Source organism: Malus domestica, chromosome 10 (assembly GCF_042453785.1).
Source record: "Malus domestica chromosome 10, GDT2T_hap1".
NCBI lineage: Eukaryota > Viridiplantae > Streptophyta > Magnoliopsida > Rosales > Rosaceae > Malus > Malus domestica.
The window spans coordinates 42,294,888-42,322,589 of NC_091670.1; the positions used below are offsets into that span (position 1 = coordinate 42,294,888).

A 27,702-nucleotide genomic window follows, 5' to 3' on the forward strand; every position below is an offset into this window, starting at 1 on the left:
ATTTCTAAGGTTTCATTCCATCAATCAAATAAACAATTCACATGAAGTGATTTTTGGTTTCGTCTTCTTGATCAGGTCCAGTATAGGTACACTTATCCTCATATACTTCACATTGGCTACTAATAGAAAAGTTTGACAAATCATGGACGGAATAGAGCATAGAATAGCGTAAACGGGCATATGATCGAAACGAAGTGTATTCACTCTCTCCGATTTTATTTTTCTTGATAGCTGTAATGCTGGGGATAACTACTCCATTCATGATCCTCCATGCTGCACTCTCAATCTTCGTATAAAAGGTTTTCATTTAATCAATTTAGTTTTGTTTTGAATGGGTGTAAAGATACATTTATATTTTGAATTGGGTTTGTAAGGGTAGTTAATGTAGTAAATTTGGGTTTAAAAAGATTTTGATAGTTTAATTATTTTTAATATGAGTGTAAAGTAAGTTGGATGTAAAAAGAGGTTATATAGGTTCAAATAAAATTTCTCTTCCTAAAATCCCCATAATTTAGATCCGAATGGGATCCAAATCCGAAAATAAATACGCTCCTTGCATGCCACACAAGGAAGAAAATATCGGTAATATCGGAAATATCGGTAGTCTGAAAACACGGAAATATCGATGGAAATATCGGGATAATATCGATATCGATAAAAATTACATGGAAACCACGGAAATTGTAAGAAAAACTTGGAAATTTTTATTGAAACTTTGCAGGATGTTTATTTAGTCAATTATCTATTAGTTTATCACAAAAAATTGGAAGAAAATGCATTGCATGATGGATTTAACATTATCAAGTTGATTATATAGGGAGCTGACAAACATTGTGAGTGTAGAAAATATGTAGAAATTAATGAAAGAAGTCTAAACACACCATAATCATTTATATATAATGAATTAGTACAATATTTTACACTTTATACATTGTATGGTAAGATACATGAGTGACTTAGTACCACATAGAGTTTCTATGAGGTTCAAAATTTTCACTATCTTCATCATCTCTATGTGTAGAGTGAGTGTATTTTGAAGAGTAGTTAGCAACCATGACAATGGTTTTCAAGAACCAAAACCGAAAAGTCAATAGGAAACCGAATACTTCGGTATTTTTCGGGATTACCAAACAAATGGGATTTGGAAACCAATCCCATATCGAAAATTTCGGTATTTTTCGAGATGGGATTCCCGAACTTCAGGATGGTTTTGGTTTGGGATTTTTCGGTTTGGGTTTGAGACTTTTTCGGTTTGGTTTGGGATTTTCCGGAATTTTTTCCAGCCCTACCATGTAAGTGACCAAATAAAAAATAGAAAAATTAAAAACCACATGCCATTGACTAAGTAATTAATTGACACAATTTAAAATATAATACCACAAAAAATTTGGAAAATGTGCAAATTTGTTTCTTGTAAAAAGAATTCAAAACAAAAGAATATATATAAATATTGTAGCATATTATCACAACACCATAAGTGGTATAGTGGTTAAGGTGTTAAGGAGTTAAGTGGGAGGGGTTCGAACCCCTCTGTGCTCAAAATTGTGACTTTTCAAAATTTTCAGGAATTTTTTGCCTAATATCGCGATATTTTGACGAAAACTCATTAGATACTCATTAAAATATCGGTAACTTAAAAAAACGAAAATATCGCCGATATATCGACGATATTTTGGATATTTTCTTCCATGATGCCACATTAGCATCTAGATGAAATATGGTGGGACTTGACGACACGTGGCAAATGGGACGACGAAGAGCGGTAGAGCATGAGTTAGAGCATCTCGTTGTGAAAATTATAAAATAAAGAGTGAAGAGTGCAGTTAAAATAATAGTTTCATTATTAGCAGACTACATATTATTGAATTTTATTTTTAAATTGTTATATAAAATGACTATTTAGACTTTATAAGATTTTAAAATAGAAAATTATTTTATGAATACACCCTCAAATTATGTTTAACGTTTTTTTTATTTTTTTTCAAGTTCTCAAAGCAACTCTCACGTTTCATTATAAAACTAAACCCGAACTCCAAAGGTAAGAGAGAGAGAGTTGAAAAGTGATGGAGTTTTATAAAATTTTAATGTTCAGGATGAGATAGAATTTGCACAATAAAAAGCCATGAGCTAAATTGCAAATATGTTAAATGACTAAAAATGATATGAAATTTAATGTGGTATAATAATTAAAAAAATAGGATAAAAGACTGTTTACCACCCTCATGTTTCGTGGTTTTCAACATTTAGTACATCAAGTTTTTTTCGTCCCAGAGTCATACCTAAAGTGTAAATTTTGGGACAGTCTCATACATCTGTTAGTCAAACTGTTAGTTCTCCCGTTAAGTGATGACGTGGCGCCCTGATTGGACGCCACGTGTCATTAAAAAATAAAAAATTTATTTAAATAAAAATAATATTAAATAATATTTAAATAATAAAATATTTTTTTTTTTCCTTCTTCTCTTCTTCTTCTTCTTCTTCTCTTCTTCTTCTTCTTCTTCTTCTTCTTCTTCTGGGTTCGGTTCTCTCTTCTTCTTTTCTTTTTTTTTTTTTCTTCTTCCTCCTCCTTCTCCTTCTTCTTCCTTCTCCTTCCTCCTCCTTCTTCTTCTTCCTTCTCCTTCCTCCTCATTCTTCTTCTCCTTCTTCTTCCTTCTTAAGAAGGAAGGAGGAGAAGGAAAAAAACAGAAAAAAAAAAAAAAAAAAACCGAACCCAGAAAAGAAGAGAAAGAAGAAGGAAGAAGAAGGAGAAGAAGAATGAGGAGGAAGGAGAAGGAAGAAGAAGAAGGAGAAGAAGAAGGAGGAGGAAGGAGAAGGAAGAAGGAAAAAAAAAAAAAAAAAAGAGAAACCGAACCCAGAAGAAGAAGAAGGAGAAGAAGAAGGAGGAGGAAAGAGAAGGAAGAAGAAGAAGAAAGAGGAGGAAGAAGAAGAAGAAGAAAAAAAAAAAGAGAGAAACCGAACCCAGAAGAAGAAGAAGGATGAGGAAGGAGAAGGAAGAAGAAGGAGGAGGAGGGAGAAGGAAGAAGAAGGAGGAGGAGGAGGAAGAAGGAAAAAAAAAAAAAAATGGAAACCGAACCCAGAAGAAGAAGAAGAAGAAGAAGAAGAAGAAAAAAAAAAAAAAAAAAAAGAAGAGAAGAAGAAAAAAAAAATTTATTATTTAAATATTTTTTAATATTATTTTTATTTAAATTAAAAAAATTAATGACACGTGGCGTCCAATCAGAGCGCCACGTCATCACTTAACGGGAGAACTAACAGTTTGACTAACAGATGTATGAGACTGTCCCAAAATTTACACTTTAGGTATGACTCTGGGACGAAAAAAACTTGATGTACTAAATGTTGAAAATCACGAAACATGAAGGTGGTAAACAGTCTTTTAACCCAAAAAAAAAATAATGAATCAAATATTGTCATTCTGTAAAATATGCAAGAGTATAACTACTATTTGAAAATTTCATTAAATAGGCATTATTCATTATGCGTTAAAAAAATATTTATTTTAGAAGTTGTCCTGCTTTTACTTTTCTACTAGTATTGACAACAATTTTTTAAATAAACATTTTTTATTTTATTTTACCTAATCCATTTGATGTTTTAGATTATTTAATAAGTTTTTTTTTTTCAAAAGCACCACATCCCAAATAAGTCCTGAAATTTGAAGGTGGTGGTGATTTTCAGATATAGGCCTTTGTGCACGCACACCGCCATGGAGTACGTTTTTTGTTGTGACAGGAACATGGATAATACATCATATATTTTTATACAAGTAGTAGAAAATTTTAATTTTTAAGTTATTAACCTTTTAACACACATAACTCATCATTTATATACAAACACATAGTGTACCATCTAGTGTGATGGTCACACTAAAAAATCTCTTACGTAGTCAGTCGGTCGAGCAATTAAGTTTCAGTAAAAAAAAATCTCTCTCTTCTTTCTCTCTCTAGGATTAAAAGGCTGCCCTTTTTTTTTTTTATTAATTGAAAAGCTGGCTCACACATATTCCATGCAGAACTAGGCTCACACATACTCCAGTCCATCAATTTCTACTCGTCTCTCAGAAAGTAGAAAATGACCATGGAATTCAAATTGAAGGCACTGGTTTCGGTTATATATGTGCTCTCCTTCCTGAGCTATGGCGGCGCTGCAGCTACTGCTGTGACCAGCACCACTGATTACTCGGCTGCACCTGGTGCTCCGACCACCACTCCGATGGCGGCGTCGCATCTGGTTGGGATCTTGCATCCAACCTCCAACTCCGAGTACGTACCACTTTCTGTATGTGCGACACGACTTGTGGTATGTAATATGATTAAATTGTTTGTTTGGATCAGGAAGATAGCAATTAAATCGGTTTTTGCATTTTCTTTTCTTATTAACCCAGTCATGTCCTGGAGGATGGATTGGAATAATATTTAGGAAAAAACTACCGTTTAATTAGTTTAATTTCTAATGCAGGCTCTGTTTCAGCTGGTGCTGCGACCAAAACCACCGATTACTCAGTTGGCGGCGCCGCGGCGGCAGATCTGGTTCGGATCTCTCGTCCAACCTCCGATTCCGAACATGGGCCAGCGACTCGACTCTTGGTATGTATTCTGATCATCTTCTAAATTATCTTGTTTTGCTCCTCGTTCTGTTTTAATTATCTTGTTTGTAAATTTGGCTGGTTAGAAAATGATCGTGTTTGGATCCTTCTGTTTTAGTTATCTTGTTTGTTAATTTGGCTGCTAAGAAAATTATCCTGTTTGGTTCCTTGTTCTGTTTTCATTATCTTGTTTGTTTAGCTGCTAAGAAAATTGTCCTGTTTGGCTGGCAAGAAACAGATATATGTGGATTGGATGTTGAGTGGATGACTGATGGAATGAATATTCACTGCCTATCAATTGCTAATTTTTCATTTTTATCAAGGAACGACAATGAACTAGTTTTTATACACGTGCAAGTACTAAATTGCAATAATTCTTAAATTATACGAGTTATTGCTACACAAGCGATATTAAAAGAAAAAAATCCAAATGCTCGTAACCACTTTCGTTGCAAGTTCTTTACTGGGATTTTATTTATTTAATGTGGATTGATGTATGCTCGATTAGAGATTGTTGCGTAATTCGTTTTAGAATGCTCGTATTTTTGGTCAGGGTGAAATTCGAATTGTTTTCACTCTCTAACATGGTTCAGGTGGCAATGGTGTTTCGATTGTCAGCACAAGAGAATTTTGAACCAGCAAGCAATTGCTTTCGAAACCTCCTGAGATCATGGCCCTCCACAGAACCACATCCTTATTTGTCGTCCCCTCGAAAATATGAACCACATCCTCATTAGCCAATAGATAGTATGAGTCTTTCATGAATACAAGAGTCACATTTTTACTTGTGGTTCAACACATGTGAATGACCAAACAACCTACAAATTAAACAAATTTTTCACAATATATAAGAGAGTGAACAGTTGGGCTTATGACCTTTTTATTTCATAATTTTCTTTTGTTGGTAATCATTCTGCCGTAAAGTTTCAAAGTGCCACATACTTGTTGCTTCAGAAAATGCCTGGGCATTTGTTTTTGCTGCTTCAAAAATTCCCCACGGACTTGTTTTTGCTGCTTCAAAAAATCTGGTTGCACTTGTTTTTGCTGCTTCAAAAACTGCCCACTTGCACATTCTTTTTCTTTCAAGCAAATTGCCATAATTTTTTAAGGAGATCAGGCTTTTAGTGTAACTGTACATGATCATCCTGGTTTTCCTCTTCCCACCCCAGTAATTGTCTTTGTAACTTGAGAAGCTCCGCAATAACGCTGATTTATTTCTGAGATCCAAAAAGTAGCAATCAGGAAAGTTGTAACACGTGAAAAATATGCCATGCTCCCATTCCCCAATAGCTGAGATCGAAATTGTCAGAATCCTTGGGGTCTTGATTTTGTAATCCATCGTCCACTCTTTCTTTTTCTTCGAATAATCTTTTAACACCCATATATCAACGTACTTTTCGTCTCCATAATCACTCCCATGATCAGAAAAATCCACAATGGCTAAGGATCCTCTCAAGTTAACCAAATGCATGTCAAATAAAAGACTAACGAAGCCATGTAAATTTGGATGAGATGTCCAGACGAATTCCTCCTTCTTGAAGTCGAAAGAAATTATACAAGACTCAGCATGGTTACTATGACTTCTTTTTTGTGATTGAGATGGGTAAATAAACCAATGCATGTCTCCATATGCAGATACGTTTTTATAACTTAAAACGCGAGGAGGAACTGAGTGTATTTGTCGCCATGATGAGGTTGTTGCACTTGCACCTAACGTATAAACATGGGCCTCCAGATCCTCACGTATACTCCAGGTGGAAACACAAACAATCTTGTAGGTGCAAGATATATTGTCAAATCCCATGCCGTACCACGTTAACGTGTATGAGCTCGTGTTGAAGGGAGAGGGGTTCCTCAACACCAGTGGGAGCAATGGGAGCTGTAGAACCTCACCCCTAAGAGCATCAAACAAGTAGCATGAACTTGAACTTGTGAATTTGGCTTTAAAGCCAATCAAGTTGCAGAAAATAAAACTAACATCGTACTGAAAGGCCCCGCAGGAAATTTTCCAGTTAGGAAGAGCGTGCTTGAATACGATCGCACTAGTGTCGTCGTGACGAGCGTCAGGAGTGTATTTGAATGGGTGCAACTGCAAGCCTATTTCGGTTTTGAGGTTGGGACCATCAAACTCAGCAAGAAGAATAGGTTGGGGTACTTGGACAGTGGCAGCACACGAGGCAGCAGAATTAAGCAAACGTGAAGTATGCAGTTGAGCAAAGAACGGGGAATCGATGAAATTTAAGGCGGTCTTGGAAACACACCGGAACTGGCTGAGTGATTCGATTGCCGGCTGCAGCTTCATAAGGATGTCGACGAGGATATCCATAGGCAGGTCCATCAACGTTTTTGGCTTTATGTTTCTCGTATTGGAACACATCTGTGTCGGCGGCACCACCGGAAACATGGCTTTGCAGCAAGAATATTATTGATTTGATTTGATTTGTTCAAGAGTACTCAAGAGTGAATTTGTGGTACCGTACGTGCTTAATATATACCGTGCTAGGGTTGGGCTTTTATATATCGTTAGGGTTAGGGTTAGCCTTCCTTCTCCTTTTGCTAATCGGAATGGGAAACATTGAATTATTACCTGATTTTGTGTATACCTTTCTTTCTTTTGTAGCCTATATTTTAGAGAGGAAGAGAGAGGATGCGGCAAAGAGTGAGAGACAAAAGGCTTGAGGAATTGTGATCGTATAACTACTTTATGTCAATGCCTTTGTTCATATTAGTAGGAGAGAGAATTACTTCTTCCCCAAGTAATAGGAGTTGTACAAGCAAATAATCTCCTAGATACAAAAGGAATCCTACATAATTGCTACTTAAGATTTACATGTACAATCAAACACATGTAATACATGCGAGGTTTTTTATCACATGTTATAATTGCTCGGGTAATTTCTAAAGCTGCACGTTCAAGTACTTGGCACGATGAACATTTCGTATGGAATGATATAATACGAACCCAAGGATCCAAAACTTGCGAGGAAGATTTATATACAGCATGTTAGATTAAAGTTTCCGGCGTATCGAAAACAATGACTGACTGTTTGGACCAAAAATTAGCTGCCATGCGCCCACCTTCTAACCCTAATTACATGTTAATTTAATATATTATTTTCAATTTTTAAAACTAATTTTAAACATTGAAAAATCTCAAAACCTTCAAGTTCCCCACCGGCCAAACCCCAGAAACAAGTAAACAACTACCCACCCACGCCACCCCTTCAATTGATTCTTCGAGTGTCGAGAGATCGAGAGAAACATGGCGAGGAATGATGGGGTTATGATACGACAGACTTTGCTTCGAATTGGAAATGGCATAGGCAATGGCTCCTATGGCCCCTCCTGCTTCCAAGTTCCTCATCGTCTTCACAGTTTTCCAAATTCATGTTCATCGTCGATACGTATTTAAGCCCGAAAGGAGAAATGAATAGTTGCCATTACAAATTTTATATTTGTACAATTTTCCTCAATTCGTCAACAACAATCAGAAAAGTCATTTTTACAAAAAACAATATCAGAAAAAAGGATCACCTAATGCCTTTTCGCCGTAGGATCACCATCAATTGGCTGCGTTCATCTGAAGAAAAGACCCTCAATGACCCGTGAAACTGCTCTGTAAACCACATGCTCCAATATTCTGTCCAAGGCACGCGTGCCACTGTTGAGAATCAGCATCCTTCTTTGTGAAATCCAGTTTGTAATCGGCTCTTTGTGAAATCCAGTTTGTAATCGGCGCGACAGGAGCAGGAGTGGGAGGAGCGGCGGCGGCGGCTGCGGAGGAGGAAGAGGTTCCCTCCTGCTGCTGCTGCTGGTGCTCAAGAGCGCTGATAATAGCTGACATCATTTCAAGATCCTCCTCCGAATTTATGTATCCGTTGACCGCCACCTTCAGACTTCCTCTTCTTTTGACTTCGTCGGATATCAGGCGCCTCAAGACATTGAGAAGGGCTTTTTCCACTACAACCATGTCCGAGAAGGCAGAAATCATGGCCGAGAAGGCAGGTTTCAATTGTTTTGATTCGAATCTTCCATCATCCTTCTCCGCCATCAATCTCCGCCGGCACTGTTGGATGGAACAGATCGAATTGAGAATGCGTCTTGGTTGGAACGACGACGATTCCATGTGCGCGAGAGCGGGAGCGGCGGTGGAAGAGCTTGGCTCAAGAGCACTGATAATTGCTGACAAGGTTTCAAGATCGTCCTCCGAACTTAAATCTCCGCTGACCCCCACCTTCAGGCTTCCATTTCGTTTCTTGACTTCTTCGGATATCAGGCACGTCAGGAGATTGAGAAGGATCTTGTCCATTGAAACCATGCCCGAGAAGGCAGCTTCCAATTCTTCTGATTCGTATCTTCCATCATTCACCATCAAACTGCGCCTCCAATGTTGGATTGACCGGATCAAATTGAGAAGGAGCCGCGGTTGAAACGACGATTCCATACGCTCTGACACTTAATATGCTCTGAAATGCACTATGTACTGTAGAGATATAGAGATATATATACTAATTCGACAGAAGCAAGGAGGAGGGAGAGCACGTGGCCCGTGGGCCACTCATAATATTTTTCAGATAAAAGGCTGCACTGCCCGTTGGCCATTGCCCGTTGCCCAACAAGTAAGTAAATTCATTACTTGGAAAATAAAAGAAACAAAAATGACCATTAATATAGTGCTGATCAAATGCAACAACAAAAATGAGAGTAAATTCATGGATCACGAGTTCACGACTTAGACGTACTTTTCTTGCAACCATAAGCCGTGAAGAAGAGAACCGATGGAAGGCCTTCATCTATTTCAATAATAAAAATGATTGAATTAGAAAAATATATATAGAATAAAACCACAAATTATTCAACGAGGTTTGGTGCAGAGAGAACCTCAAAAATTAATACCTTTAATTTTGTTTAGTGCCCTATCATAACCAAATTCGGTATTAAAGAGGACAGTGTTTGGTGGATATGGAGGTGGAGGTACTGTATCTCCTGGCCACCACCAACTGTCAAATGGAGGTAGAGGAGGTAGAGGACCTCGATCCGAATCTTTTTTTTCTTTTTTTTTGGGTTCCTTTTTTTTTTTGGGCAACGATTCCCAGTCTGAATCGAATAAATTTGGTTTGGGTAGGGTTTGTGTGGGATTTGGGGTAGGGTTTGTGTAGGGTTTGGGTAGGGTTTGTGTAGGAGACCCAAACCCAAAAATTAAGTAACCACACTGAATATCTTCTTAGGCCAACTCCGACAAGGAGACCCAAACCCAAAAATTGTCACGCAACAACAAAACCTAAACCCAAAGAATTTGGGTTTTGACCCAATGGGGGACCCACCCTCTTTTTCAAAAAACGCACAGCACTTTGATGTGATGGCCAAAAGTTGGGCTCCGCATATCCAACGGTCCAGATCAAAATTGTTTTTTTAGGGCAATTTTTGAATTTGATCTAGGGAACTTCAACGGAAAGCACCGGTACTGTTCACTTTAACGAAAAATCATATTTTTATACTAAAAAGTCAATCCTGATACTATTCACTTTACCCTTTATTTTGTCCTTATCATTAAAACTTAAAGTTTTCAAGTCATTTTCATTAGTTTTCCTTTTGATCTAATGATCCAGATTTTTTTTTTCAAATTTGAAGATACACATTTAATGGCTAAAATTTAAATCCAAAACGGTCAAAATAAGAAAATAAATTTAAAAAAAAAATACAAAATTTTAATGTATATTGAAGTTTAGCTGGTTAATGTAATTTGTTCGGTTTTAAAAATTTTGTTGGTTTTTTCTAGGTTAAAACATACGTAAAACTAAATTAAGATAGCTAACTCAAAGTTACAAAAAAAAAAAAAAAAAAAAAAAAAAAAAAAAAAAAAAACTTATTGAAAAAAAAAATTAAGGTTAAAACCATTATACAGTAATTAAAACATTTTAGGTCATGAAATTTAAATTTGAATGGTTGGGTGACATTCACTATCCAAAGATCTAAATTCTGTCTTTTAATAGACCTAAATATTTGAGTTTGGTCTGTTAAGAGTTGCTAATTGAGACAATTGAGATCTATGCATGTGACATTTTCACATTAATTTTATAGTCCTCAAGTGAAACAAACATTATAGTTTTTAAAAAGAACGAATATAACTACATTACTTAATACTCATTAGTTTCAAAAACAGAAAAAATTGGATAAGAAGAATACCAAGCAGCCTAATTTGTGATGTATTCATCCAAAACCCAGGAAAAAGATGCAGATTGAAACCAAATAATCTGTAATTTAAGTCTAATGCAAACCAAATTAAGACAAAATTAATCAAACTAAAAACCCAGTTAAATCTAAATTGAATCAAACAAACAAAATCGAACTCACCTCCACCCGTCAAGGGAAAGTCATCCCCAGCTGCCATTGACACACTACCTCACTTTCTCTCCTCTGTCTGGTGCTATATGCTTTCGATGCTTATGGAAATGGAGTCGTATAATTCATTATATTTTCAACTTTATTTTTGTACTGCTGCATTTATTCTTGCATCAGAGACAAAGAGAAAGAGAAAGAACAGATCAAGAATAATCGCCGCGAAACCCCAAGTTCAAATGTGCTACGAGCCTACGATTGGAGACTTTAGGGTTTTTCTTTCTAGATGCTAGGTTTTTTATTTTTTCCTATGTAGTCTTCTTTCATTTCTCCCTTTCTTTTTGAGAAAAGATATATTTAGTGTAGCGAGAGAACAAATTGACTCGAACTCGACACCTATGAAAAAGAAATTACCACTAGATCATTGCAAATTGACTTTTTTTATTTAAGAAAAGCAAGCTATATGAAATGGTTTAAATTTGTAACATGACTTAAAGGTGTCTTGTCGTATGAATTCACCTTTTATCTTAAACTATATTCCAGTTCTAGAAGTAGTGTGTTTTTGCACTATTTTTTCTATAAAAAAAAAAAAATTGGTTTGTTAATTGTGTGTTTTCTTTCATTCCATAAATAGTGTGTAATTTTGTGGTAGTTCATAAATAGTATTCGTTATTTTGGTTCAATTTTAGAAATATTGTGGGTTACTTTGCTGTATTTCTAGAAATAATGTTTATTGTGTTCACTTCCAGAAATATGTGGACTATTTTGATTCAATTTTAGAAATAACGAGAAAATATGCCCGTGCGTTGCTGCGGGAACCTGTTGTTTCAAGTGTAATCGGATGAATAAAACACGTTTAAGTTGAATAAATTCAACATAATTATGAACAAAGTCTTTTTTATATACATTCAAGTGAGCTGACATATAAACACATTGTACGATTTGTGGGAAAAACTGAACGTCTTTGATTAGAAAGAGATGGTTTCCAAAAGAAAAAAAAACATTAGTTCACACAAAATTTCAGTTACCAAATCCAAAAAAAACCAAAAAAACAAAAATGTGACTCTATATGGCTTTCTTACTACACAAAAATATTCCTTAGTTATTTCCAAAAAAAAAAAAAAAAAAAATTCCTTAGTTAAAGCATGCCACACATCATATGCCACACATCATCACATTGCTATTATATGAAGTATATTCCTCAGTGGCAAGCAATATACTCGCCTTAGCATGACCTCTCAATCCCCTCTCTTTATCTCCCTAGAATCGTACAACCCATAAATACAGTGCATAGACATACGCTCACACACTGAAGAATGAACGCATTATATTTAGTTGGCACCATTCAACTTTAAAAGCAGTGAGACCTTCCAAAGGCACAGCCTAACTGGCCTTGGTTCAAATAACCAAATTGAGAACAACAGTTGAATTTTAGAAAAGCTGTACAGAGGGGAAAAAAAAGAAAAAAGAAAAGAGAAAAAACAATCCTATCACCACAACTGAAAAACAAAATCAAAATGAACTGAATAAAATATCAGCAGAGCTTGAACACTAACATCCTTTGAAAACATGTATTGGTTACGTATAATATATATGCGCATAAATTAAGAAAATGACTTGAGTGCCCTAGCAGTAGTCTTTACGTTGAACCAAATCACTATTAGGTTAAATGTATTGATTCACGCATCTTCTTTTATGTGCTAAATATCTACTAAATTGCCCTACGAAAATGACATAAAACAACTTTTAAAAGTGACAATATATGCAGCACCAGGATGTTGCAGAACTCACTGCCCCAATTTAAGATTCAGTTTTTGTCCAATGTATGTATAAGCTTAGATACATCTGAGAATTTGCTTTTCAACAGTTGTTACTCTCATCGTCTTTTGAGAGAGATAGATACAAAGGTTAAGATTACAATGGGGAAGAGTTAAGAATCCCTCTAAAATACTAAAGAAAAACATACCTAGAATGGAGTAAACAACTGTTTGTCTCCATGGCAGTTTCTCAGAGCATTTATGCTGTTAGAAAGATAGTGCTCCACTTCATAAGGATGGACAAATTTACCAGATGGAGACTAACCCAAAGAAAACATAATTAAAAGTTAGCATCTGACGAACAATTAAGGTGATGCAAAAGAGCAACACGTGATGTGAAATTATTATACCAAAATATCCAAGGTCTGTTAATCCAATCACCCAATAAAACAGAACTGAAATTAAGCACAATAATATCAAAATTAAAAGGAAGGAATAATATGAAACCTTGTGCATAGAACGTTCGTGAGAATGAATCACACAACAATCAAGGATGGACAAATCACAAAAGTGACAATTAAAGGGCACCTAACAGACACCCCCATCTCTCTCTCTGCAATCGCAGAAATCCCTCGGGTTTCAGGAAGAAATGGAAAATGAAATGCTTTTCCATCCCCTACCCATACCCATACCTCCCTTACCCGTTCCTTTTACCCTCACAGAAAATCCTCCCATCTCTCTTTCTCACCCTTGTCCCATCTGTCTGTCTGCAAATTGCAGAAAAGAAACCCTAAACAAATCCCTGAAATCCCTCGCCTAAATCCCTTCACATTTCTTTCGGAACACCCCCCCTCTCTCTCTCTGCAAAACCTAAACCAGATCTCCTAAATCCTATCTCAGACACCCGACATACAGCCAAGAAGCCAAGATATTAAAGCAATCTCTACATAATACTTTGGAACAATGAAGCAAAATGGTTCTTGTTTCTTGTCCAAAACCGTTGGTGCTGCCGCACATTGTTATCAGTTAAGGGTTTATCAAAACCCACCCAAAAATTACCTTCATAAAAAATGCCACCACAAACCTATTAAGCCCAGTCAATCAAGAACCTACTTGACTAATTTCAACTCAGCAGATGGTCTAGGTTTTTAGTTTTTTATGCAGTAATTATAGAGCAAATGGATAAAATTATTGACTATTTATACCCTATTGTGGTTTCATAAGCTTCTCATTTTCTTAGTATCAAGCTCTCTTTGTGGGCAAAAATTATAATAATAATAACAATACTAATTCAATAAGTAATGGAGATTACCAAGGAAATGAGTTTTAGGTTCTGAATGGTTTACCGATTCCCATCCATTTGGTGTGAAGACTTTCTTTGTTTTATGTTAGTTGACGCACAAACTCTCACAAAATGGTGTTTCAACAACCGACCTTGCTCCTAACAAACTGCAAGAACAGAAATTGCATTATATGAAAATAGTTGAAAATTATTCTTTTAATCGTAAGTCATAAAGTTCGAAACTTTCAATCAAAATAATTCAGAACCTCAAACTGAGAACAAAACTTCTACATTGATAATAACAACCCCGAACAATGAACGAAACATTGAACTGAAATCAAATCATGTGATACCTTTTCAGGTGATGCCCCATATCAGATCAGATTATGTACCCAAGAATGGACTGAAAACAAAGCACTCATCAGTGTAGTACATTACACAAAATTCCATTTAATTCTTCACCAAAAAAAAAAAACAACACATTTAAATAACAAAATATAAAAAAATCCAAGAAAGTAAGTTCATAACCAACAACCAATCATCAAGAACAAACCCCATCAAGCCCAAACCCAAATACAAACGCCACTAACATAATCACCCAAAATTCACTACAGTAAACACAAAACCCACCAAAAAATTACTTTCATAAAAAATGCCACCAAAAACCTATTAAGCCCAGTCAATAAAGAACCTATTTGACTAATTTCAACTCAGCAGATAGTTAGATTATTGCCCATTAAACAGGTAGATCAAAGTAAGAGTATATCCAGTTAATATTACAGTACAAATTTTGCATCCCAAGGAAAAGTATCAAATTCAACCTCAACCAATAAAATAGCATTAAGGAATGTGAATTTTCAACTATTTTGACCAAATAAACAACTTTCCATTCTAATTTCATCAATTTCTCGGTAAATTAAAAAGGCAAAAACATATAATTAGAAGCCAATTCAACAATTAACAAAAAAGTTACAAAAATTAACTCAAATTCGGTATCACAGCCTGCTATAAAGTAGAGGAAATGTATGAGTAATGGATGTCCAGGGTTGGTCCTTATGCAGAAGGAAGCATAGGACGCATAAATGGGATATCAAGTGAGGATCTCAAGTAAATTTGCAACAACACAAAACCCAACCAGCAACAATTTGTTCATTACATCTTAAAACACAAAATTTTGTCCGAAAAATAAGACATTTAATGCAGAAAGCTCAAAACTTTGCCTCCCAAAACTAACATCTGAGAGAGCATTGCACTTCTTATCTTTAAAAGCATGAATGGTGAACTAAATAAAAGAATTAAGAATCTGCAATGAACTAAATAAAAACACACTATTTACAAACATTATTCGCACAAAAATTAAAACTGTATTGAGAAACTCACCATTTTGACAAAAAAAAAAAAAAATTATACCAGTAACTGAACACAATAATAAATGATTTTAGGATACTTGATCACTAATATAAATTTGCAAGTTTAAGAGACAATGACAACCTGAATCCTTAAAAAGGTTATTTACACCTAAAATGAAACAGACATATCCAAAGGACATAACATAGTGATCTTTTGTGAGTTTAATATCCGGACTGGAGTTTTTAATTTTATGTGGTGTTTGCTGTTCTGATCTGCCCTTTGTAGGGGTTGTGGTTGGGTTGTTCCAGGGAGGTCTGTTAGACTGTTTATTGGCCCGGAACAGATGTTAAAATGATGGTGCCTTCCTTAAGAAGAGATAAGACCATATCGCATGACAACTTTTAAAATATACGGGTTCATATAACATAGAAAAATGAACAAATAAATACACACCCAAACTACATGTGCCAATCAAATTAAAGGATGACTTCTTGCTGAGAACAAAAGTATAAAAAAAAATGAATACTTTACCTGCATATATCGCACGACAGTGCTCGTATAATCAACTGCTCTCCTCTGTGTAAGCTTTCTCATCTTTTATCCAAGAAAAGTGTCAGCATGAGCTGCAACAAACAAACCATTTGTCACTCATTATAAAAAAAAAGGGAAACTATATTAAATTCTGCACTAAACCTCTCAAAAAAATTAAACCACTATTTTCAAATATCATTTACACCCTTGGCCTCACTGGCCTACCCTTTTAAATTGCAAATCTCAATAACTTCAAGATCCAAAACCAATTCTAAAGGTTTAATGCGCTTTAAAGTTGAAAGTCAACAAAAGAAGTATAATGCAACCAAATTCTTGTTTAGGTACTTCCCCACAATTCAATTGTTTTCTTTTATTCTCCATTAATTTCCAACCAAAACCGAAAAGAACCAGAACAAAATAGCAAAGACAAAGGCATAATTTGGTACAAACCATCATAAGGAGGAAGAGGATGAGCAAGCACAGGTGGGTTGTGATACTCCGGGGGGCATACCGACGGCTGATGCATCATTGGGGCCGGTTGCGCCCGGGGGGGGCTATGAAATTCTCCGCCCTGCTGTTGACGCTAGTGGTGTTGCAAATGTTGCTGCTGATGTTGAGGTTGGTGCTGCTGATGTTGAGGGTGTTGCCGCTGATGTTGAGGGTGTTGTTGCTGATGTTGCGGGTGCTGTTGTTTGTGGTGTTGTGGATCAGGGTACATCATTGTCACCCCAAATCAAAGTACTAAGAGGAAGAGAGAAAGAAAAAAAAACCAAAACCCTAGGATTAGAGAACTGAGAAGTGGAAAGTTGCACCAATTTAAACGCCTTCTGCCGAGCTAAAAATTGAATTCAATTTGCAAAAGCAGTCACACTGGCTATGAATTCAAGTCAAAGAGGGGGCCTAAAGAGTGAAATTTAGAGTTTCAACACAACATGGCCTTCTCATAGATATGGTTTCTTTTCATGATTTGAGAGAAAAACCCATCAATCGATTGACAGACTTGAACAATTAGAAAGTAGTAAAGCATGTAAAAAGCATAAGATTTAAAGCTGTTATGGATCCATATTTCACTAAAGACCACACACGCAGAAACAACCCCCCCCCAATTCAAGCATCACCGCTCAGTCCCCCCCCCTTTTTTTCCCTGAAATCCTATGCCCACCCCTGTGACTGTGCAAACCATGCAAACCTCTTTGTGACACCGACATCACCCCTCCCCCCTTCAATTAAATGCATGAACATCATACAGTGAATTACACATAAAGTACAACATTATCAAGTATACCTCAAGGCGACATTGGATACAATCATTTTCAAGTCTTCATCTCTAACACCAAGAGCACTCATTCGTTATACATTTCTCTATTAACTGATCAGCTAACTGAATTTAAAATTAGCTTCCAAACCAAAAAAGTTCTGAACTTTTAATTCTACAATCATATTGAGTTCTTCATCTCTTACTCTAAATCCCAATTACAGAAAGACCTAAACTTTACTCAATTTAATATTGCTTTCCCCCAAAACAGCACAATCCCACAAAAATAAGGTTAAAATAAAAACAACAATAAATCATGAATTAAATTAAATTTCTCACCTCCACCTCTAGTAGAGCTTTCACATTCTCAACCTATCACAAAAAAAAAAAAATCAAATTCAAGTAAAAAAAAAAAGGAGAACTTGAACTTCCAAATTAATTGAAAGAACTATAAAATCAATTGGGGGTTTCTACTGAAGTGAAAAGTAAGGGTTTTACAATCTCATAAGGATCGATGTCTAAGGAGAGGATCTGTTCGTCTCCGTTCATCACTATGATCTTCATCTTCTTCAATTCGTCGCTGTGATTGGATCTCCAATCACACACACACACACACAAAATATACCCAATAACCCAAAAGCTAGAAACTAAAACCTAATCACCCAAAATCCCCAATCCTCAACCAAAAACATAATCAGTCACATATACTACATACTGAATCAAATGCGGAAACTCAAATCAAACACCTTCAATTGCGTAAAGTTTCAAAATTTCAATCATTTTGTCGAGCCTAAATTTGAAAAATTACAATCCCCTCTTGACTAACTCCATCCAAAGATTCGAAATACCAGAAAGCAAATAATTGTACTAAAAATTAAGTAAATTAAGTATAAATTAAAATCAACTTAACAAAAAAACAACAAAGCTACCAATCAAAATAGGAATTCTGCAACTACACACTATTTACAGTGCTATGCAAAACTCATATTTGAATGAGGGCCTTTACTATTGAATTGAAAGATGGCTGTTCTTTTTTTAAATTAGGATGATCTCACCAATCAAAATTACAGCGATGTGCAAAACTAATATTCATAATCTATACCAGCTCTAGCTTGCCTCCACCCGTAACAGCTCCGATATGAGAAATACAGCGCAATTAGGATAGAGGAAACCCAAATAATGGAAATTCAAGAAATTCAACATACCGTAAGATTCTTTCTGACGGCCAAATTCATCGACAACGGAGGCAATTGTTGACCGTCACTGTACCTCCAATTCGCGCCTGCCATGTTTGAGGCTTTCAACCGTCACTACTTGGTTTGTGGGCTTCACATCGAAAGATAAAGGGACTTATCAAAACAGATCCCACTAACCTCCCTATTTAAAAACAGAACGTGATTTAGGTGATTAAAACTCATTTGAACAATCAGCAAAACTTGAGTGAAAACAATTAACTAATTAACCACTTGCATCCTGCTCACAGTGAAATGCAATTTCAAATCAACAACCATATGAATCCAGATTCATTAACAGGGATGCTTGGCTGATAAGAATCGAGGGCACAGATGAAACCTTGCTAAACTTGGCATTTGGTCATTCAAACAATTGAATGAAAGAACAAAATTATGTCAAATCATTCACAAACAACCACTTTTGCCATAATTTTCTTCTTTCATTCAATTGTTTGAATGACCACATGCCAAGTTTGGCACGGTTTCATATGTGCCCTAGATTCTTGTAAAACACGAAGTTTAAAGAAACATGAAGCTTTAAAGTAACAGAGGCATAAATGAAAAACCTTGGAATAAACTTAACTTAAATGTAAAATGGCAATTGGGTTAACAAATCTTGGAATAAAACTAAATCACAAAATGAAAAGCACCTCCAATAAATTGACATTTTATACTTTTGGCTGGCCAAAAAATATCTATCTTTGCTGGAATATGCAAATAAAAATGCAAATTGACAAAAACATTGAAATTGAAATGCATAGAAGCAAAGCAAATTACAAAACCTTAAACCAAATGACAGCTTGGAAATGGAAGCAAATGTGTGAACTGTTTTTAATCATTTAGGTTTAAATGATTGGCAAAAGAAAGGGCCATTCTTTGAATCAACATGATAAAAAACAGAACATGATTTAGGTGTTCAAATAACCAAAACTGAGAAAAACAAATTACGAAAAAAATTGAGAAAAACAATTAAATTTAAATGCACAGAACAAAACAAATTGAGAAAAACACTTAAATTGAGAAAACTCTTAAATTTCTTTATGCACAGAAAGCCAAGCACAAAACGTCAAACCAAATCACAGCCTAGAAATGTCAGAGCTTCAAAGCATAGATATACTCTAAATCAAATATAATTAAAGCTAATCAAACGAAATTAAAGCTTATTAAAACAAATAAGAACTTGGAAATAGAAAAGCAGCATAATAAAAAAAAACGAAAAAGCAAAGATTGAAGATGGAAAAGGAACCTGCAATTAGGTTCTCGAGACGCAAAGAGACCAAGAGAACGACAAAAAAATACAATGCAAGAAACCCTAATTTATTAGCAAAAATCATGAACAGTTAAAACCTAGGTTTATTCAAACAGTAATCTAGGAATTGAAAGAAAGCTTACATTTTGAATCGAAGGGAAACCAGCAACAAAAGGCTTCAATCACTACCTTTGCATGTTTGATTGATCAGTAAAATACACAGAATAAGAGTTACATCACATAGCAATAAATTAGAGAGAATTCGAAGACAAAAGGAGATTGAAATGTGTAAACCTCACAAACGTCACAAACCCTAGAATTCTTGCCGACCAAAATCACAATTTCGAATCTGAAGCTGCATGATATGAATAGAGTTTGTAAACCTAATCCTAAAGCACAAAAGATTTGAAACAACCCTAGGTAGAGCTTTCGAAACCAACCCCCTTTCTCTCCCTCGAATCGTACACCCCTGTGACTATGTCTGCCTGCAAGCCGCATGCCTTCCTCTCACCAAATCTCTATCTCTCTCCCTCCCTATCTCTCTTCTCTCTCTGCTCGCTCGCTTTCTCTCTCCCGACGGCATGCTGTCCCCGAGTCCCACTGCAGCTCATCAGAAAGAAAGGAAATGAAAGTCTCTAACCCATCCATCCCGTTCGAAACCCTACAGACTAAAATGACCATCGCACCCCTGCCTTTCTATGATTATAACACGTGGCATGAAGATCAGCAGCAGAGAGAGCCAATGGCAGCCTCGTAAATAAAGTGAAATTGGGGTCCAAAAACAATGAACAGTAAAGAACAGTGCCAATTGCAATGCTTTCTTTAGACTAAAGTAATGTGGGTTATTTTGCAGTAGTTCCCGATATGGTGTTGTTATCCACTATGATTTTATTTATTTGTTGGGCATGATATTGATAACAGCACATGCAAGACTTATTTGTTTCTTGGCACACCCATGCTATAGAGTTGACTACTAATATTTTGATTGTAACTAAAGAAAATGAATCTGAGTCGCATTATAACATGGATTCCCAAAGCATATGCACGAAAATAAGTTCAATTCACATTATATTTTCAAATCCAATAATAAAAGTGACTAAATTGGCACCGTGAGTTTATCCAATTAAGTTTGTTTGTTTCTCATGATTTCTTCATTTGGTAAAATGTCGACTGAATATTTTAACATAAAAAATTGTTTAATCCAATGGATATTTGGAGATACTTCCATGAATTAATGCTTTAGCCCATTGTGTATATACAAATAAGTTTTCGTTTCATTTCCATAGACAAGTTACGGTAGTACAAAAAGAATCAAGTTGCAATGTGAAGTTCAACGGTTATTTATTAAGTCTTCGGAAACCTGTGATCATGAAGCCACGCAAACATGAACAACCAAAGAACGCATATTACTTGTAGTGTTTGTGCATTGCACAGTTCTGGTTTTTAATGCTCTCTAGTATAACTAGAATATGCCTTTGCAGCGGTGCAAGAGGAAGAGGGTTGAAGCGGTGCATTTCCAAACGTTGATTATGTCTGATGAGTTAATGCTATGTGATTGCCCTGGATTAGTCTTTCCATCCTTTTCAAGCCATGAGATGATTGGTTCCGGTGTATTACCAAGAATATGGAGGCTGTGCTGATAATGGCCAATTGAGTTCCAAGACATGTTATTGAAGCGGTTTGCAGGATTGATCTGCCCAAACCCAAATCCTATGAAATTGACAACGAAGAAACAGAGAATAAAAGGAAAAATGTGTTATAGCATACTATGTCCTGCTTCATACATATTTAATCCTTCAATTAAACACACATTTCCTTTTCATCAAAATTAGCATGAATATAATGTGCTTCCAGCAGAAAATAAAAGGAAACAATGACAACCGAAAAAAATTGACAACCCAAGACATATAAGTTTAGAACAGGGCAAACAATGACAACCCAACAAAACCAAAGATTTAATTAAATGAAGCATAATTCAGTTTAAATCTCATAATTTATTTATTTCATTTTTTGACCAATCAAACAAACCATCATCGGAGAAAGAACCAACACCAAAAAACAAAAAAACAAAAAAAGTTAAATACCTTGATCGCAAACAGCTTGCAAGGTTGCAGACAGAATGGCCAAAATTCAAACAACTTCTTTTGCTGAAACCAAATATGAAAGCAGATCAGAAAGGCAGACCCAAAGCACGAAAAAAGAATCAAACAACATACAATCAGAAAAGCAGAAAACTTACCAAAAAACCTTAGATCCCATCGATAACTTTTCCTGAAACCAAAAATCAAACCGCATTGCAAAGCCACACCCAAACAACGAAACAAAAAAATTGAAATTAGACACGGCAAGAACCGCAAAAAACTCACCAGATATCGTTAGTTTTCCGAGAAGAAAACGGCCGTGAATAATCGGCGAGACAAAGACGCGAAGGACGGATAGCGAGAACAACGAAGGCGTGGGAGAGAGAAAAAACCTAGGCTCCAAAATAAGGAAAGCTGAAAATGGTGAGAGAGAGAAGGGAACCCAAAGAAAAGGCAGAGTAGAAACGGAGCGGAAGAACCACCGATGACAGACGCGTGGTTTCCAAGGGCAGAATCGTCATTGTACTGTAGAAAAAGCTAAAAGATACCGCTAATGGGAAAAAATTTGGATGGCATTTTCGCCACTTTACTGTCCGTGAACTGTATACCCGAGTTTGGGTTTTAGTACATGTATAAGATGAGTTATTTAAATTTAGTTTTACCATATTGTAATTTGTAACTAAATAATTTAGAAAAAATGTAATCAGGGAGTAAGTATGCAGTTTCTTGAATCTGAATGATATCAGAGACAAAGGCTCTCCAATCGAGAGAGCGATTACTATCAGAGACAAAGAGAAAGAGAAAGAACAGATCAAGAATAATCGCCGCGAAACTCCAAGTCCAAATGTGCTACGATTTGAGACTTTAGGGTTTTTCTTTCTAGATGCTAGATTTTTTATTTTTTCTTATGTAGTCTTCTTTCATTTCTCTCTCTCTTTTTGGGAAAAGGTATATTTAGAGAACAAATTGACTCGAACTCGACACCTATGAAAAGGAAATTACCACTAGATCATTGCGAATTGACTTTTTTTATTTAAGAAAAGCAAGCTATATGAAATGGTTTAAATTTGTAACATGACTTAAAGGTGTCTTGTCGTATGAATTCACCTTTTATCTTAAACTATATTCCGGTTCTAGAAGTAGTGTGTTTTTGCACTATTTTTTCTATAAAAAAAAATTGGTTTGTTAATTGTGTGTTTTCTTTCATTCCATAAATAGTGTGTAATTTTGTGGTATTTGTTATTTGGGTTCAATTTTAGAAATATTGTGGGTTACTTTGCTATATTTCTAGAAATAATGTTTATTGTGTTCACTTCCATAAATATGTGGACTATTTTGGTTCAATTTTAGAAATAATGTGGGTTATTTTGCTGTAGTTCCCGATATAGTGTTGTTATCCACTATGATTTTATTTATTTGTTGGGCATGATATTGATAACAGCACATGCAAAACGTATTTGTTTCTTGGCACACCCATGCTATGGAGTTTACTACTAATATTTTGATTGTAACTAAAGAAAATGAACCTGAGTGACGTTATAACATGGATTCCCAAAGCATATGCACGAAAATAAGTTCAATTCACATGATATTTTCAAATCCAATAATGAAAGTGACTAAATTGGCACCGTGAGTTTATCTAATTAAGTTTGTTTGTTTCTCATGATTCCTTCATTTGGTAAAATGTCCCCTGAATATTTTAACATAAAAAATTGTTTAATCCAATGGATATTTGGAGATACTTCCTGAATTAATGTGTTAGCCTATTGTATATATACAAATAAGTTTTCGTTTCATTTATATAGACAAGTTACGGTAGTACAAAAAGAATCAAGTTGCAATGTGAAGTTCAACGGTTATTTATAAAGTATTCAGAAACCTGTGATCATGAAGCCACGCAAACATGAACAGCCAAAGAACGTATATTACTTGTAGTGTTTGTGTATTGCACAGTTCTGGTTTTTAATGCTCTCTAGTATAACTAGAAATGTATCACATGAAATGTATGGGTGTTATTGTTAATTCAATAAGAATCAGTTTAACTTAACATGAGGGAATGGGTAACACATACATTTATGTGCACTCTTAGTCAATGGTAAATAAGTCCTACAACATGAAAAAGCCTCAATGCACCTTTTGTGGTGTGTCGGGTACATGTAAGTATCTCTAATTGGGTAACATAGATTATATAGGATTGGGTTCAATAAACTACAACATTGAAGCAGGAAATGGATGTTAACTTGCAAATGAATTAGACACAAAGAAAACTTATTCCTTCCACCTTGGATGGTTTAAGGAATTGGGAATAGAAAAATTAGAGAAAATGCAGATTGGGTGATAAGGGTTGTCAACAAAATTCATTCTTTCACCTTTTTACCAGAATCACGGGGAGACCGTCGGTGGGATATATTGCGGATGGTGGAGAGCTTCTTTCACTCCTCTCCGATGCTAAAGGAGTTAAATCATATAAATATTGTTCTTATACCGACGGTAGACAATCCAACGAAAATGACTCAGTTTCGTCCAATTTTATGGCGCATAAGGTAATCTCGAAAGTCTTGACAAATAGATTGAACGTTGTTGATATGATTTTTAGTATTTGTGCAAATAGGGTTAAAATCACTTAAAATACTTGTTAAGAGTACAAGGTAATTGTAGTATAATCGTCATGCAAGATCGTTATCCACAAGAATTAAATGAATAATTTGTATTTAAACTAACATTTAATTAATTATTTAAAATTTTTTTTTAGCAATAATTGAGATTTTGTAATTTAAAATATTAAAATAACAATAAAAGAAATCTGGAAATTTGGGAAAATCTTTACAAAGAGAGAAAAACGTTTTTTAGAATAAAATAATTATGAAAAGGTTAGAGTTTAGCTGTTACTATTAACAATTTTTTATGCAATTTTATTAATTACTTGTGAATTTTTACATACATGTTTGGATTATTAGGTTCTCTAATGCATATTTTTCTCGTAATGTTTAAACAAAAACGTATATAACATGTAATTCGTTTGTAATATTCAAATTAAATATAAAATATGGATTTTCTTGGGAATTATTATTAGCATTCCAAAAATCTCATTTTACACTTCAAATTTTTTATATTAGGAAAAAAATATATACATGTGAAGAGTGTAAAATTAGATTTTTGAAGCGCAAATAACACTTTCCATTTTCTTTTGGTCATAAATAATTTGGAAATTGAGAAAAAGGAAAATTTGACCACCCAGAAGGGGAGAGGCTGCTCCCTCGTCTCCATGTACTTGTCCACCACAAGGGACTTTCTCGGCCCGGGCCCACACCACTTGACGAATGCGATGACAATTTTGATCGAGCCCACGAATCGTAGCCCGCCACGTAAGCAGGTGCCTATGCGGGGTAGCTATGGTACGGAATAACGTCCAGGTTCAAAGAACCTGAATGGCCTCCCGTTAATGGCTCTGTTTATATAAACATCCTCAGATTAACCTGCTAATCATAAATTTTCGAAATTACAGAGCGAAAAACAGAGGATTCGGATTCAATTCAGAAAATCGTTTTTGAAAATGGCTCTCGCTGTTACTTCTTCTTCTTCTGTTTCGATCTCTGGTCGCACCTTCACTCCCTCCTCAGAACCCAAAGGTACAATTTTTTTCCTAATTTTTTCTTATTTCTCTTTATTGGACTGAGAAACTGGGAAATGTTGATTTGGGATGTGAATTAACGAGTTGGGGTTTCGGATTTTGGAATTTTCAGCTCCGCAATTGGGTTGCATTCGGGTGTTTGATCGATCGTACGGTCAAATTCAAAGCAATGCCGTGACGTTTTCTCAGCGGCGGAGCTCGGTGAAGCCGGTGAATGCGCAGCCGAAGCGGAGCGAGTCGATTGTGCCTTCTGCAGCGACGGTTTTTGCTCCTGGTAAAGATTGAAATTTTGTTTTATTTTTTTGGAGATTATTGGGTTTTTATGTGGGTTTTACTGAAAATTTGAGATTTTTGCAGAGGTGGTTGAGAAAGTAGAGGTGGAGGACTATGCCCAATTGGCTAAAGAGCTCGAGAATGCTTCCCCTCTTGAGATTATGGACAAGGCGCTTGAGAAATTCGGCAACGATATCGCCATTGCTTTCAGGTACTCCTCCCTCTCCGATTTGTACTTCCTTTTCCAATGTAACGTTACACACTATGTGCTACTCTATCAAATAATGTTTTAGTTAAGTAGGTGGTGAGGGAATTATGCATTGAGGGTGGAAATTGTTTGAAAGTAATAATACTCGGCTTCAAATGCATTTGTGTGTTTCTAATATGTTGTTAACGAAAATTAAGGTTTCTCGATGAATTGAGCTAACTGTAAGAAGCTTTGTATAGTTTATGCCTTCTGATGTGTGGATTCAATGGTCAACCATTTTATTCTCGATATTAACAAACGACTCTGTGTTTGCAGTGGAGCTGAGGATGTTGCTTTGATCGAGTATGCGCATTTAACCGGTAGACCCTACAGGGTTTTCAGCTTGGATACTGGGAGGCTGAACCCTGAAACATATCAATTCTTTGATACAGTCGAGAAGCACTATGGCATCCGCATTGAATACATGTTTCCAGATGCTGTTGAAGTTCAGGCATTAGTAAGGACCAAAGGGCTGTTCTCTTTTTACGAGGATGGGCACCAGGAGTGCTGCCGTGTGAGGAAGGTGAGACCCCTGAGGAGGGCCCTCAAGGGGCTGCGTGCCTGGATTACCGGACAACGGAAAGATCAATCTCCAGGGACTAGGTCTGAAATTCCTGTTGTCCAGGTTGACCCTGTTTTCGAGGGACTGGATGGCGGTGCTGGCAGCCTGGTGAAGTGGAACCCAGTGGCAAATGTTGAGGGTCATGACATATGGAACTTCCTGCATGCCATGAATGTACCTGTGAATTCACTGCACTCTAAAGGGTACATCTCGATTGGTTGTGAGCCATGCACAAGGTCAGTCCTACCTGGGCAACATGAGAGAGAAGGAAGATGGTGGTGGGAGGATGCCAAGGCTAAGGAATGCGGTCTTCACAAGGGCAACATTAAACAGGAAGGAGGAGGCGAGAATGGCAAGGCTGCACAGTCAAATGGTGCTGCCACGGAAACTGATATATTCACTTCCCAGAATCTAGTCACCTTAAGCCGAACCGGAATAGAAAATCTGGCAAAACTTGAGGACCGGAAAGAACCATGGATTGTAGTGCTCTATGCACCGTGGTGCCAGTTCTGCCAGGCAATGGAAGCATCATACGTTGAATTGGCTGACAAGTTGGCCGGGAGCGGTGTGAAAGTAGGGAAGTTCAGAGCAGATGGCGAGCAAAAGGAGTTTGCCCAGAAAGAGCTGCAGCTTGGAAGCTTCCCCACCATACTTTTCTTCCCCAAACACTCTTCTCAGCCGATCAAGTACCCAACGGAGAAAAGGGATGTTAATTCATTGTTGGCTTTCGTCAATGCCCTCCGGTAACCAACCGAAATTTTGAAATGTTTGCAGAAGGTAGTCCTGGTCTGGTTTTCCAGAACCACAGTCCAAGCTCCCCATTCATCTCCATACCTAAACGGTGAAGTCAACATTCGTTGGCTAACCAGCTGCGGTCGCCGATAAATGCTATCGATTCTTCGTTGAATCTGTGTTTTTAGAAATGTATCTATGTTTCTCCAAGAATGTCTCCAAGTCCTTAGGTATAGTGTGTTCACAGTTCCTCACAAGAGGGCTCTTGTAATTTTCATTTTGGTCTCCGGTGAGTGATTTCTGATTTGGTTTTCTTGTAGCATTCACATTTTTAACTGCGGCATTCTTCGTGGTAAAATTTATCAACTTGTGCTTTCTCAAACTAGTTTAGTGGTAAAACACCTTTCCTCTGCCCACCCATTTTTCATAATTATATTCAAAGGGCATATCTTTCTCTGTGTTACAGTTGAGAAAACCTATAAATTACACATGTTGGTCCAACAACATTTACCTAATTACATTCCATTTGCAGCTTAAAAACATAAACCTTTATGTAGGCATTAAGAAAAACTTTATCGTAACCGGACGTATGTCCC

General features: G+C 36.1%; 4 protein-coding genes across 17 annotated transcripts; 2 read left to right on the top strand and 2 right to left on the bottom strand.

Annotated features, from left to right (window-relative positions):
* The first annotated feature begins 4,027 nt into the window (after positions 1–4,027).
* On the top strand, positions 4,028–25,056 carry LOC114819302 (uncharacterized). Its single transcript, XM_070806612.1, has 3 exons — positions 4,028–4,299; positions 4,459–4,586; positions 24,900–25,056. Coding segments are annotated over exons 1-3 (357 nt in total). The 5' UTR covers positions 4,028–4,071; the 3' UTR covers positions 24,901–25,056.
* On the bottom strand, positions 7,971–10,198 carry LOC139188793 (uncharacterized). The gene is made up of 2 exons (XM_070806606.1): positions 9,328–10,198; positions 7,971–9,220 (listed from the first exon to the last, which is right to left on the bottom strand). Exon 2 carries the CDS (start codon positions 9,027–9,029, stop codon positions 8,181–8,183), a length of 849 nt encoding a protein of 282 aa, XP_070662707.1. The 5' UTR covers positions 9,030–9,220; positions 9,328–10,198; the 3' UTR covers positions 7,971–8,180.
* LOC108171539 (uncharacterized) lies at positions 12,701–22,106 on the bottom strand. Of its 14 annotated transcripts, none has more exons than XM_070806611.1 (11): positions 21,947–22,106; positions 21,820–21,851; positions 21,665–21,727; positions 19,875–21,273; positions 19,724–19,769; positions 18,305–18,381; positions 17,439–17,471; positions 16,295–16,585; positions 15,845–15,936; positions 14,317–14,366; positions 12,701–14,130 (listed from the first exon to the last, which is right to left on the bottom strand). In XM_070806611.1, the coding sequence occupies exons 4-8, from the start codon at positions 20,076–20,078 to the stop codon at positions 16,568–16,570; spliced, it is 378 nt and encodes a 125-aa protein (XP_070662712.1). In that variant the 5' UTR covers positions 20,079–21,273; positions 21,665–21,727; positions 21,820–21,851; positions 21,947–22,106; the 3' UTR covers positions 12,701–14,130; positions 14,317–14,366; positions 15,845–15,936; positions 16,295–16,567. The 14 variants fall into 14 exon arrangements, 5 of the variants coding, with proteins under 5 accessions (XP_070662712.1, XP_070662710.1, XP_070662709.1 ...); XM_070806609.1 differs by having other exon boundaries at positions 19,875–21,290; positions 21,947–22,104; XM_070806608.1 differs by having other exon boundaries at positions 12,701–13,001; positions 14,028–14,130; positions 19,875–21,290; positions 21,820–22,104.
* A 58-nt stretch (positions 25,057–25,114) lies between the features above and the next one.
* LOC103409471 (5'-adenylylsulfate reductase 3, chloroplastic-like) lies at positions 25,115–27,488 on the top strand. The gene is made up of 4 exons (XM_008348290.4): positions 25,115–25,290; positions 25,405–25,566; positions 25,650–25,776; positions 26,089–27,488. Exons 1-4 carry the CDS (start codon positions 25,215–25,217, stop codon positions 27,119–27,121), a joined length of 1,398 nt encoding a protein of 465 aa, XP_008346512.3. The 5' UTR covers positions 25,115–25,214; the 3' UTR covers positions 27,122–27,488.
* Positions 27,489–27,702: the final 214 nt, after the last annotated feature.